Here is a 13,074-nt window from a genome sequence, read left to right as displayed (position 1 = left end):
GTCTCTCCACTGCTCTACGAAAATGCTTTTATTCAATAACAAAAATGTGTACAAGTAGGCCCTGGGCTGTGACCATGACCGTCCCCTTAATACCCAATCCTGGGGTGGGAGGGGGCCCTCAGAACTCCACTCCCGGAGACCCGACTCTGCTCTCACAGGCTGAGGACCCCCAACCTCAGTAAGGGGGGGGGAGCAGGAGGCCTTGAGGTGAGACCAAGGCTGGAGTTGGAGGGGTGGGGCTGGGTTCCGTTCTCTTTGCCCATCCCTGCCAGATGTCGGTGTCCGCACTGAGTCTTGCTCCTGGGCTGCATTAGGGACAGAGGTGTTGGTGGTGGGGTGGGGTGAGGGGTGAGGGGGTATACAGATGGGGGGGCCTGGGGCTGGGGGTCCCTAGATGGTGCTCGCCGACTTCGTGGAGCGCGCCTGGTGCAGCAGGAGGGCAAACGCGGCCAGGAGCATGGCGGCGAAGAGCAGGAGGAGGACGACCCAGGAGCTGAAGTCTGTGCCTTTGCGCAGCCCAGGCGGGTCAGCGGGGATCAGGTTGGTCAGGTTCAGCATGTAGCCAAGCGCCCAGCCGACCGCAGTGTCCCCGGCCTACGGGCCGCAGGTATGGCCTGAGCTTCTGCGCAGCCAGGGCGGCCCCGCCCCTCCGCCCCTCCGCCCCCCTACCCGGCCCGGGCGGCCCCGCCCCTCCACCCCGGGGTTCCCACCTTCTTCTGGAAGGTTACGCCTCCGAAGGAGCGCTCGTCGAAGCCATATCCCCGGCTCAGCAGCTGCTGCACGAACATGGCCCCCGCACAGTAGTCGGGCAGGCGGGCCCGGTCGTCCGGTGCCCGAGCCTGCAGCTGGGATGCAAGTGACAGACTCTAGGCCAGCGACCACCCGGAGGTCTCTGCCCCACCAGACACAGAAAGGCAGTGCGCGGCTGGAAACGGCGCCGCAGGTCCCAGAAAGAAGCAGGCGGGGCTCTCCCCTGGGGAGGAGCAGCCTGACCTCTGGATGGCAGCGGCGTGGTGCCTGTGAGGTTGACAGCCAGCGGACAGCAGCGTGGCCCCCGGGGAGCAGGGGCTGCAGCGGGCTTGGAGGGATCAGGGGAGCAGAAGCTCCAGACTTGGCCCTGGGCCCTGGGCTTGCCTCCTGAGCCCACTTCCCCACCTCCCCAAGTCTGCCTGGGACTGGACAAAGAGAGGGCAGGACACGGGAGGGTTTCTCCGGAATCACCTCCTCCTCCGCGGGCCCAGACCCCTCCATCTTACTTCACCTGGGACCAGCACAGCTGTTTTCCACTTCTGACTCCCCCGAGCCCTGCCTGTTCTCCTGCTGAGGCTCCGCTGGTCCTTCTACTTCTCCCCACGCTCTCCCAGCCACACTCTTCCCTGCCCTGTCCACTCCACGCACCCTGCTGTCCCAGGGCCTTTGCACTGGCTGTCCCCTCCACCCTCCAGATCCTGGATCTAGGGTCAGGCCTCAGAGAGGCTTCTGCAATCCCATCTCATCTGACTGCTGGGCTCCTGGCTGTAGCCTGGCCACTTTTCAAGTCTGATTGGCAGTGTATCCCCACACCCCTCTACTCACAGAGCAAAAGAAAGATCGGGAGGCCTGACGCTGACTGGCAGAAACCCCAGCTCCACCCCGCGCAGCCCTGGTGGAGCGGGGGGGGGGGGCAGGCCTCACCTCACTCCATGTCTGGTTGCAGACGGTGACTACAGCCACCTCTAGTTGCTGCAGAGTTGCTACGGGCAGCCCCATCACCGTTCTCAGGAAGTCCATCGTGTAGAAGAAAGCAGAAAAGGCCTGAAACGCGGGTACAGTCACATGGTGACCAGACCCCAGGCACCTCAGGCATGGGCCCCCAACCTTCCTGTCCTCTGGACTCACGATGAACTTCCCAGCCACAGGGGGCTGGAAGACGCCATTGAAGGAGCATCTGGAGAAGCGGCAGGAGGAGGAGTTAAAGAGCTGGGAGACGAGGCTGTGGCACCGGGCAGGGTTGCTGCTGCCCGCCAGGCTGACCCTGGCGCTCCTGTTGAAGGCCTGGGGCCGCTGGGCGGCGGTGCAGGGCGACTCGTAGATGTCCCGGAGCATCACGTGAGTGGAATAGCCCTGCGGCCAGCAGGGGTGGGAGCCGTGGGTCTGGGGAAGGACGAGGGTGAGCGTCAGTCCCGCTCCAAGCATTACCAGCCACCCCTGCCCTAGGACCCCTGGAGGGCCTCCCCAGAGGACAGCATTTCCTCTGAACACATGAGCTATCCATGGCTCCCCCTCGCTGGCTGGACAGAACCCAAAGTGCTTGGCCAGGTGGTTCAGGCCCCCTGAGAGCTGGCCCCGGCCCTCCTTATTCACCAGGGCCACCCCCAGCCTCTGGGTCTTTGCTCATGCTGGATTCTCGCCCATCTGTCCTTCCAGCTGATCCAAGCACGACTTGGGTTCCTGGAGAAGCCCCGCTCTGGCCACTCTTCAGGCTCTGCTCTGGGCCCTTGGCCCCCTCTTTCCCCAAGCCCTACTTCCAGGAGGACTCAGTAGAGGGTACCTGGAGTGCACTGGCTAGCAGCCTCCGCAGGACCTGGTCACGGCCATAGCAGAGGAAGCTGTGAGTGTATACTCGGTAGTGCTGGCCATAGAGCTGGAGCTGAACCTCGTTGGCTGGATCCTCCGCGGGGCTGGCTGTCTCGAAGGTGATCTGTGTGGAGGCGCCCCCCAGGTCCATGGCCCCCAGCGTCCCCTTCCTTGGATGGAACCACCGGCCCACCCAGCCATACTGTGGGAAGTGGAGGTTGGGGTCAGCTAGCAGGTGGGTGCCCACACCCCTGGCTCATTGGGCTGGCCACCGGGCCCACCTTGATGAAGTTTTCCAGCAAGTAGTTGGCAGTCACCCAGCCAAACACGCCCTCATCCTGGCCTGAGAGGATGCGGGCACCGCGGAAGTCAAAGGGGTACTGGGTCAGCGTCTGTGTTACGGCAGCGAGCACGTTGGCTGAAGCCTCTGGACTGGTCAGGCTGGGACACAGGGAGGACTTCAGAGTCCCCCCCAGGTGGCCGTGATCCTGCTGCTGGGGTGCTCAGCGTCTGCCCAGCCAGCTGAGGGGCCCAGCCCAGGGCTGCTGCTGGGGGTGTGCAGGGCCCACCCGGGGCTCAGGCTGCCGTGGTCCCCAGGGCCAGGAGGTCAGCGGACAGGGCAGGACACTCACTTGAGCAGGCGCATGCCCGCCGTGGCTCCCAGGTAGAGTGGCGTGCCCACGTGTCTCTCCTTGGGCACTTCCCGAAGCGCCTGGTTCAGGCATTCCACAAGGCTCTGCCCGGCCCCAGAAGGGTTGTCAGCATAGCTAGAGATGCCCCCACCTGAAGGGAGCCAGCAAGATGGGCCTGGTGGGCAGCCTCGAGCTGGTCCACAGGCCAGCAGGACTGGGGGCGCTTATGCTCCCGAGCCAGGTGGCAGCTGAGACCAAATCTCCCAACTTAAATTCTCAGAGACGCCCTGCTCAGAGATAAAAGGGCTGCCTGTGGGCCACCCACGTTCTCCAAGCTGCCACCTGCCCAGTGGGTGTGCACACAGGTGCTCGGACAAAGCGTGGGTCTGTCCACCCAGCCCGGCCTCCCCAGGGGCCTGCCTGGGCGTGCCCTCCAGCTCCTCGGGACCCCTCCTGCTCTGCCTGGGATGTAGAGCCAATCTGGGGCCAGGCAAAGCCCAAACCTTCCAGATGTTCCCTGGGGCTTCTTTTCTAGGAACTGTCCACAGCCCTTCTGAGGCCCAGGGATGCAGCCTCCCTTTGGGGGGCTCCTGCCTGGAGTGGCCCCCTGGCACCAAGCAGAGGGGTCTGATGGCTCGAGACTGCAGAAGCTGAGGCCAGGGAGGGCTCCCAAGGCCCCACAGTGAGTGGGTGTGCAGGCCGGGGGTGTCCAGCACTCAGAGGACTCTTACCTCGCACGTCGCAGGAGCTGTGCTGGCCCACGACCCCTGTGTCGTTCTCTTTGTCCGCCGGCCACTTGTAGATGAACATGGATGTGTGGGAAGAGCCCGCGTCCAGGACGATGCCATACTGCAGGTGGGGTGGGGGTGAGCCTTAGGAGTGGGGCAGGGCGTGAAGCCATGCCCTGTGGCTCTCTCAGCTGTCTGGCCCACCCTGCTTGACCCTGTGTCCAGACTGGAAGCTTCAGAATGAAGTTCTGAGGCTCCGAGAAGGCCGGGGACAACCCCCGGGACACAGCTTGGTGGGCAGAGATGGAGGTGGAGGGCCAGCGTCCACACCCCCGCTGACTGCAGGAGCCTCCTGAGGGGCATGGTCAGAGTCAGGGGTCGGGGGCCACCCTGGGAGCCCTGGCAGGGGGCCTAAGGTCCTCAGGCTGCAGCAAGAGCCCCTCAGACTGGCCCTTCCTGCCCATCCTCATCCTGTCTCTCTGATCTCTGCCCCATCTGAGGATGTGAAATAGAGGCCCCAGGGAAGGCAGGACCGAGGCTGATCACTGGCCAATGAGCAGAGTGGGCCTCAAGGGCAGGGCCAGGGGAGCGCTATCCTGCAGAGCTGTCCAAACGCCGCAGGGGCCTTTCCTGAGGGTTGGAAGATGGCAGCACCCAGCTTGCCAGAGCCACTTTCCCGCACCTGCCCCAGGGGCCTGCATTCCAGCAAGGGGAGCTTGCTGGAGTCCCTGGAACTCCAGGAGCAGAGCCGGCTGAGGGGCCCGCCCCGCCCCACCCGAGCTGGGGGTCTCCTCTGGCAACGGAGCATTCACTCTGCATCTGCATCCCTGGCGCCTGGGGCTCCAAGCCCTGGGGCGCCGTCCACCCAGGCACCAGACTGGCCCTCAGTGCAGTAGAGGGTTAAGGGGGCCCAGGTTCCCGGAGGTCGAGTCTGGCGGGGGCGGGTAGGGGAATCAGGCCGAGTCCGTTCCAACATTTTTTTCAGGACCGGCCAGGGCTGCCCCCGCACCGTGAGAGCCAGCGGCGAGGTTTGGGAGGGGTCCCTTGGCCCAGCGCCTGTCGCGCCCCATCTGGGCCAAACCCCGAGGAAGGCCGAGTGTGCTGGGGCGCGGGCCCGGCCACGGCCTGGGCGCCCTGGGGGTGCGGAGAGACTCCAAGGCGGCACCGCGGCGGGCGCCGCGAGCAGAGACTCCGGCACTTCGGCCTCCGGTACCGCGTCCCCCGGAAGCGCCGCCGCAGCGCCCTGAGCCGGGGCCGTAGCGCGTCTGAGGGGCCGGGACCCGACCCCGCCGGGCCGGCTGCGGAGCGCGCGGGGTCCCGGCTGGCACGCGGGCGCAGCCCGGCCCGGCTCGGTCCGAGCCCCCGCGGACTGCGCCGGGCTGCCCGGGAGCCCGCTCGAGAGTGCACCTTGAGGGCGGGCGGCTCCCGGATGTCGCGGGTGGGGACGCACAGCAGCAGGAGGCCGGCGAGGCCGGCGGCCGCCAGCAGCAGCGGCGGCAGCAGTGACAGCGCCTTCCCGGCCATGGGTGCGCAGGCGGGCCCGGGGTGCAAACGCGGCGGCGGGGAGCCGGGAGGCCGAGCGAGGTCGGGGACCGCGGGGTTGGCACCCGGGGCGGGGACCGGTCCGCGGAGGCCACGCCCACGGCGAGACGGCCCGCCCCGCTCCAGCCCGCCCCGAGCGCAGGTGAGAGTCTCGGTTGCTGAGTCATCCGCGCCGCCCCTCGCGGCGCCCCGGCCGCAGCCCAGGTGCCCTGCTCGCTGCCCCCTTCCCCTTCCTGTCTGCTCTGCCCTAGTGTCATTCCTCCTGGCTGGACCCCCACCTCAGCCTCTAAGAGCCTGCCAGCCACGATGGGCCGCTGGGCACTCCAGCCCGACCCACAGAACGCCCTGCCCTCTCCGGCCTTGGCCTGGGGGCCTCCTGGGCGGGCTTGTTTGGAGGGTCGCGCTTCTGGAGAGCCGGCTCTCCCCTGGCCTGATCCTGAAGGAAGGAGACACTGCCAGCTGCAGGAACCACGTGGCTCCCGGCTGGGTCCTGGCAGGGGAGGGCCGGCCTGCCTGCGGTGCCCACCCAGTCCTGGGCTCATGGCAGGGTGCTGTGCCAGTCATGCCCCAGGACGCTGTGCTGACCCAGGCTGGGCCTGCCTGCCCTGGAGGTGCTGAGCGCTGAGACTGAGGGCCAAGTAGGGGGGAGCCAGACCTATTTCACATGGTTCCAAGCAGACAGGTGAGGGTGCAGGCAGAGAGCAGAGCAGGGAGCCCACAGTCCCACGGAGCCTGGAGACAGGGAGCCCTGCTCAGGTGCCCGGGGCCCCGCCACCACTCCTGCCCAGCACAGGGCCCTTGCCCAGGGGCCCAGAGGCCTGGACCGGGGAGGAGGGGCCTCTGCACAGGAGGCTTCATCCGTTGGGGGGAGGGGGAGAGGGGCCGCAGGCCAGCCAGTGGGCACACTGGGTGGACAGGTGCTCGACTGGCTGAAGCCCCAGCTCTGCTCCTGTGCCCCACGGCATGTCTGGTCTCTATGCTTTGAATCCCTACGTCACCCTGCGTGCCACCCTGGCCAAGCATCACCCCTTACCCGGGCCAAGGGCCACCCCCACTTTGTGCAAAATGGGAATTCCCACAGCGGGGAACTATGTGGCAAGACCATCCAGGAGTGCCAGCAACAGGGGTTGGGGGGAGGGGGCCCAGAAGGACAGCCTTTGATGGGCACAGGGTCTGGGCAGTGGCGTGGCCGGCTGGAACCGGACGGGACAATCGGGATCGCCGGGCCAGCTGCCCAGGCTGAGGGTCTGGTGTCTCAGGCCCAGCAATGCAGCCTTGTTTCCAGCTCAGGACCCGGCGGGAAGGGTGGGAGCCCCGGGACCTCGCTTGGCCTCCCCAAACCCTCCTGGCTGGGGCCCAGCAGAGAGTCACTGGGTGCGGCCGACTCAGGGCTCCAGGCCCCGGGTTCCAGCCAGCTCCCCCAACACCCCTCCCACCCCAGGCCCTTTCTTCCACCCCGGAAGGTTCAGAGGAGGGAGAGGCCAGCAGTTTAGGCTGAAAAGGAAGAGACAAAGGCGGCCCAGAGGGAGCCTGGCAGACACTGGTGTGCCGGCCTGCCCCGGCCCCCCCAGCCCTCGAGGCCCAAGTGGAGGGGGCTGTGGGGATGCAGGCCTGGCCCCCGTGCTCATGCCAAGGGCCCAGACCAGCCTGGGGAGAGCCGATGGGAGGAAGTGGGGGCATGGAACAGCTACAGCGAGATGGGAGCGGGAGTGAGTTCTCCCCAACAGGGGCCGGGCGGGACCACCTCTTAGCCCAGAGACTTCTTTCGACGATCACTGGGCTCTGGAAGGCGGGCTGGAGGCAGGCGACAGGGAGGCCCTGGCAGGGACCCACTGTGCGGGAGGTGACTCCGGCCTCCTCCGGGAACCTCGGTGGAGGTGGGGCTCCAGATGTTCTGCACGTGCTTGGCTCTGGCTCCAGGCTGAGGAATGTGGCTGCAGAGAGGTGCCAGGAGAGGCCCTGGGGGAGGGCCCGCAACCCGCCCACCTCGAAGAACCCAGACCTCCCAGGGAGGGGGTCCTGGAGGTCAAGGCCTCCACTGCCCCTGCCTCCGTCTCCTCGTGGGAAGTCACTGCATCCTGTGGCTGGAACTCCTCACCACTCACTGTGCTCGAGAAGTCACTCAGCAGACATTTGCTGGGACCCTTCTGAGGACCAGGCACAGCAGGCTGTGCGTCGTGGTGAGCGAGGGCGGCTTGCAGGGAGGGCCCAGCACCCGTCCGGGGAGGGGCGCCTCGCGAGGCGCCACAGACACACAGCAGCTGCAGCCCCGGCTGCGGAGGAGTCCTGACGGCCTGACCTGACCCGACCTTTGTACCGGTGGTCCCTTGCTTTTGTTTATAGCTTTCCACCGCCTCGATGCATCTCCAAATAATCTATTGTGCTGTTTTTCCTGTGTTTTTTTTTTTTTTTTTATGTACTGGAATGCTCTTCCGGAATTAGCTTCTTCCACTGCCACTGGATTTTTGAGATCCATAATGCTGACGTGTGAAGCACTGCCTTCTGGTGCGAGCATCACAAACCTCACATTTCATAGTGAGTGTGTTTGTGGCCCTGGCGTCAGGCTGTTTTCACTGAGATTGCTGCTACACACACTTGTACATGAGCCTTTCCCTGGGGAAGAGCTTAGGGGCTGGGGACCAGAGCACACGTGCGTTCAGCGCCACCCGCCAATAGGCCCGTTTACAGCATGGCAACGCCACCTGGTGACCTTAAGGGTGCGCGCCACTGTTTTGGTTGGTATTCTGCAAACTCTTGGATTTTTTTTAATAAAACCCTTGTGTATTTATTTATTTGGCTGCGTCAGATCTCAGTTGCGGCACGTGGGACCATCACTGTCACGAGGGGTCTTCCGTTGTGGCTCATGGACTGGTTGAGGCAAGCGGGCTTCAGGAGCTGCAGTCTGCGGGCTTAGTTGCCCCAAGGCATGAGGGGTCTTCGTTCCCAGACCAGGGATCAAACCTGCGTCCCCAGCGTTGCAGGGCGGATTCTTAAGCATTCAGCCACCAGGTCTCTCCAGGGAAGTCCCCCTGCAGCTCTTGGATTTTTGAGACGCTTGTGAGAAAGAAATCTCTTTGAGCTTTTCATGCTGTTTCTTCAGTTGCTGGAGAAGTCGAGTCTTTCCTGTGTTGCGTGAAGCATCCGTTTGAATCTTTGGTTCATTTTCCGGGGACGGCGTCTTCCTTGCTGCTCTGCACGGCTTTCATGTACACTCTGGCTATGAGTCCTTTGCGGTGAAATCATGCAAGCTCTTGACTGGTCCGGCGTATCCGTTTTCTGCTCTATCCTGTGTGCCTTTTGGGTCTTGTGTGTGTGATCTGCCTCGAGGTGCTTATCCACTGCCAGTGGAATGATTGTTGAATTGATGGGTGGAATCTTGTTTAAAATTTCCTGTTCGTGTCTGCTTTATTTCTGCAGCACTTGTTCTTATTTCTGTTTTGTTTTAATTCCTAGCATCATTTTGTTTGTTTTCTGTCTCTTATTCTTCACTGATCCAGGCAGATGTTTCTGCCCTTGTGAGTCTCTCGGTCAAGTTTTTGCCCCTTTGTCGATGTTTCGTGGAATGCATGTGAGAGCACGGCTCCCCAGCCGGGGATGAAACCCGCACTGGGAGCACCGTCTTGACCCTGAGACCGCCCCTTGGATGTTTGTTTTCTGTTTCGCTAATTCCTGCTCTAATCTCTGCCATTTATGCTCAGATATGACATTATGTGGAGCGGGAGATTTTGTGTCTCTTCCAGCTGTTGCCCAGCGTCAAGAGAAGTGTCAGGTCCATGTACATGCGCGCAAGTCACTTCAGTCGTGTCCGACTTTTTGCGACCCCGTTAGCCCTCCAGGCTCCTCTGTCCATGGGATTCTCCAGGCAAGAATACTGTGGTGGGTTGCCATGCTCTCCTCCAGGGCATCTTCCCAATCCAGGGACCGAACCCACGTCTGTTGTGCCTTCTGCATTGGCCAGCGGGTTCTTTACCACCAGTGCCACCTGGGAAGCCCTGTCAGGTACATATATACACTCAACAAAATATTTTAAACTGACAGGTTACAGTTTCTTTCTTCCATATTCTTTGTATTGGTTCTTGAAGTTCAATGCTTAATTCTTGCTTTACAAACCTTTCTTCTTTCCTAATGTAAACGTCTAAATGTCTGTGTACATTTCCCTCTGGTCTTTGCTTTTGTTGCATGCTGTTTTCGTCTTTTTTTTTCCAGTTTCATTGCGATTTCTTATTTGACACACGAATTGCTTAGATACGGGCGTATTTTTTAGATTTCTTTTTTCATGTTTTTTCTTTTTTCCTTTCTTTGGTTGTTTCTGTTTGCTTTTGCTTTGTTTGGGATTTGTTTTTCTGAGGAAGTGTGTGTGTCTTAAAACCCAGAAGTCTGGGCTTTAAAAGCATATTATTTATTTGGCTGCACTGGGTCTGCATTGCGGCATGTGGGACCTAGTTCCCTGACCAGGGATCGAACCCGGGCTTCCTGAATTGGGAGCATGGAGTCTTAGCCCCTGGACCACCAGGGAAACCCCTGGGCTTTTTCCAAGGTACCTGCATCGTGGTGACATCATGTAGTCTGCTTGCGAGCAGTCTTCTGGTTTCTGTTGGATTGGGTTTTGGGCCCAGTGTGTGGGCATAAAGATATATAAATATTCCTCGTGTGCTGGAGAAGAATGTGTATTCTCCAAGTAGTGAGTGCATTGGTCTGGATTCGTACACTACATCACCAATAACGTCCAAATCTACTGTATCCTATCAGTTATCAAGAGATATGTTAAAATTCACTGTGATGATGAGTTTGCTAATTTTTCTTTACAGTTCTGACAAGTCTTGCTGTGTATATATGCATAATATACACATAATGTACACATAATGTATTATATGTATATACATGTAAACATATGGATCAATAGCAAATGGAGAGAGAAGAGGGCAGCAGAGGGTGAGGTGGTTGGACGGCATCACAGACTCAATGGACATGAACTTGGGCCAACTCCAGGAGACAGTGAGGGACAGGGAGGCCTGGCACGCTACCGTCCATGGGGTCGCAGAGTCGGACATGACCTAGCAACTGAACAACAATAGCAAAACCAGGAAATTGACAGGTGCAACCTAAGGAGCTTACTTTATTTCACCGGTTTTACTTGCACGAACGCGTGTGTGTCGCTGTCTGCAGTTTTATCCCACGTGGAGCCCTATGTAACAACCGTGAAAATTAGGACACCTGACTGAACTGTCCCTGAGAGATCCCCTGCACCAGCTCCAGCCACCCCACACCGCCCAGCTCCGTCTGTGGTGTTTCCCGGTTGGCACAGGGATGCATCACGCGTCCTTTTGAGTTGGGTTCTCACCACCCGGCACCCCTTCCCTGAGGCTCACCCACGTTGCTGCGTTACTAGCAGTCCCTTCTCGTTGCTGACTTGCATCCTGGGGTGTGGTTGGACCAGTGTCCAAACAGATACCCATAGAAGGAAGGACATCTGAGCGGTGTCTAGCTGGGAGCATCGACCAGTGAAGCTGCTGTGAATCATCTCGTACATGTTCCTGCGTGAAAACAAGTCTTTGTTCCTCTGGGAAAAACGCCCAAGAATGCCATCGCTGTGCATATGATGTAGAGTAAGGGTGAAATGGCAACCCACTCCAGTACCCTTGCCTGGAAAATCCGATGGACGGAGAAGCCTGGTAGGCCCCAGTCCATGGGGTTGCAAAAAGTCGGACACGACTGAGCGACTTCACTGCAAGGGTGCCCCCAAGAAAGGAAGGGGAGCCAACAGGAATATATATTATTTGGGGAGGGAGAGAGGGAGCAGGGGAGAAACAGATTTTTATTTTAAAGAACTAGCTCATGCAGCTGTGGAAGCCAGCAAGTCTGAAGTCTGCAAAGCGTGTCAGCAGGCTGGAACCCAGGAAGACAGGATGTAGCAGCCTTGAGAGCAGAGGCAGCCTGCAGGCAGACCTCCTTCCTTTTGGGGGACTGCAGTCTTTTCTCTTAAGGTCTTCGACTGATTGGACGAGGCCCATCCACGTTATGGGAGACAATCTGGTTAACTCAGAGGTCACTGATGTAAAAGTCAGTCACGTCTAAAACATACCTTCACAGCAACCTCTGTGTTGTAACCAAAGCACTGGGAATCATACCCAAGTCAAGCTGACAGGTGAAACTAGAAACCACATGCGGTGATTTTAGCTTTGAAAGGAATGAGCAAATCATTCTCGAGTGGCGGTGTCACTGGACGCGCCTGTGATAATGTGTGAGTGGCCCAGTTGCCCACATTGTCGCCAGCACGGAGTGTTTCCAGTTTTTACATTAGCCACCCTGATTGGGGTGGACCTATTCTCACTGTAGCTTTAATTTGCATTTTTATAGTGGCTAATAATGTTGAGCATTTTTTCACATGCTTATCCGCTATCCGTGTGCCCCCTCGGTGAACCGTCTGCGCACCTTCGCGAGTTGTATTTTACTGTTGGGCGAGCACCACTTCAGGGTTGCTCTATATTCCTGGTGAATTAAACTTTTTGAGATTGTTACTCTCTTCAATGTTATCAACATCTCTTGCCTTAAAATCTATTTTCTTTTCGATCAATGCAGCTGCTTGAGTTTTTCTTTTTTTGTTGTTTCGGTATTCTATTTCAGGTGTGTCTCTTAAAACAGCTTCTATCTGAACTTCTGGAAAGCCAACCTGATAACTCACCAGAGCTCACCTGTTCACGTATTCTGTGAACCCTGATATATTTCTTCGATCTTGTGTGTTTTCCGATTTTTACATTTTTTCGTCTAGATTTGAATTTCTTTTCCCTTTTCTCCTCCATTTCCCTGGCCCTCCCTTTTTTTGAAAGGTATACTTTTAGCTATTATCTTACCCGCTTCTCCCAGTTATTGTAACTCTCAGACTTAGTAAAATAAATACGGTTGCTGTCTTTTTCTGCCTCTAAACAATTACCCTTGAGAATGCCTCAGCTCCCTCCACGTTTCCGCCATCATGACATTTGGGTTCTACTCCACTCCCCCAGAGGTCAGCACCCTCATCCTCATTAGAATTCCTGTCACAGCAGACGAGAAAGGGAGGAGGCCCGCTGACCGCGTGTGGACGCGCCATCTCGGGAGGGAGTCCTCCCTGGTCACTCAGCGTCACGGAAGATGCAGTCCCAAGGGCTGCCTCTGCCACAGCCTCATGCAATTCCAGGCCGACGCCAGCAGTTCCTAACCCACAGAAAGGGCAAGAAGACGTGCTGCTTGCTCCGTGGTGAGGAAGCCACCTGGTAATGCAGGGGCTGTGGTCTCCATCCCCGGGCCAGGAAGTTCCCTTGGAGGGGAAACGGCACTCCAGTACCCTTGCCTGGAGAATCCCATGGACAGAGGAGCCAGCAGGCTATCACATACAGTCCATGGGGTCGCAAAGAGTCAGACACGACTGAGCGTGTGTACATAAGCCACTAAGTCTTGGGTTTTAAAAAACAGCAACTTTGCTGCATGTGGGATTTTTCAGCTGTGGCATACGAGATCTAGTTCCCTGACCAGGGATTGAACCTGGACCCCTGCACTGGGAGCATGGAGTCTTAGCCACTGGGTCACCAGGGGAGCCCCTGCCCTGACTCTTGAAAAACAGTGTCTGTGGGTGCAGGCTT

At 59.3% G+C, this 13,074-nt stretch overlaps 1 protein-coding gene across 2 annotated transcripts; it reads right to left on the bottom strand.

The window, feature by feature from the left end:
• Positions 1-13: 13 nt before the first annotated feature.
• ENTPD2 (ectonucleoside triphosphate diphosphohydrolase 2) lies at positions 14-5,706 on the bottom strand. Of its 2 annotated transcripts, none has more exons than XM_055400190.2 (9): positions 5,324-5,706; positions 3,920-4,037; positions 3,189-3,339; positions 2,838-2,997; positions 2,531-2,758; positions 1,879-2,133; positions 1,675-1,794; positions 711-845; positions 14-594 (listed from the first exon to the last, which is right to left on the bottom strand). In XM_055400190.2, the coding sequence occupies exons 1-9, from the start codon at positions 5,438-5,440 to the stop codon at positions 391-393; spliced, it is 1,488 nt and encodes a 495-aa protein (XP_055256165.1). In that variant the 5' UTR covers positions 5,441-5,706; the 3' UTR covers positions 14-390. The 2 variants fall into 2 exon arrangements, with proteins under 2 accessions (XP_055256165.1, XP_088697124.1); XM_088840998.1 differs by having other exon boundaries at positions 2,531-2,680.
• Positions 5,707-13,074: the final 7,368 nt, after the last annotated feature.

Source organism: Moschus berezovskii, chromosome 11 (assembly GCF_049115385.1).
Source record: "Moschus berezovskii isolate FMDL1 chromosome 11, NW_MosBer_1.0, whole genome shotgun sequence".
NCBI lineage: Eukaryota > Metazoa > Chordata > Mammalia > Artiodactyla > Moschidae > Moschus > Moschus berezovskii.
The sequence above is the reverse complement of the archived record's forward strand: the minus strand, read 5'-3'. Positions and strand labels throughout refer to the sequence as shown.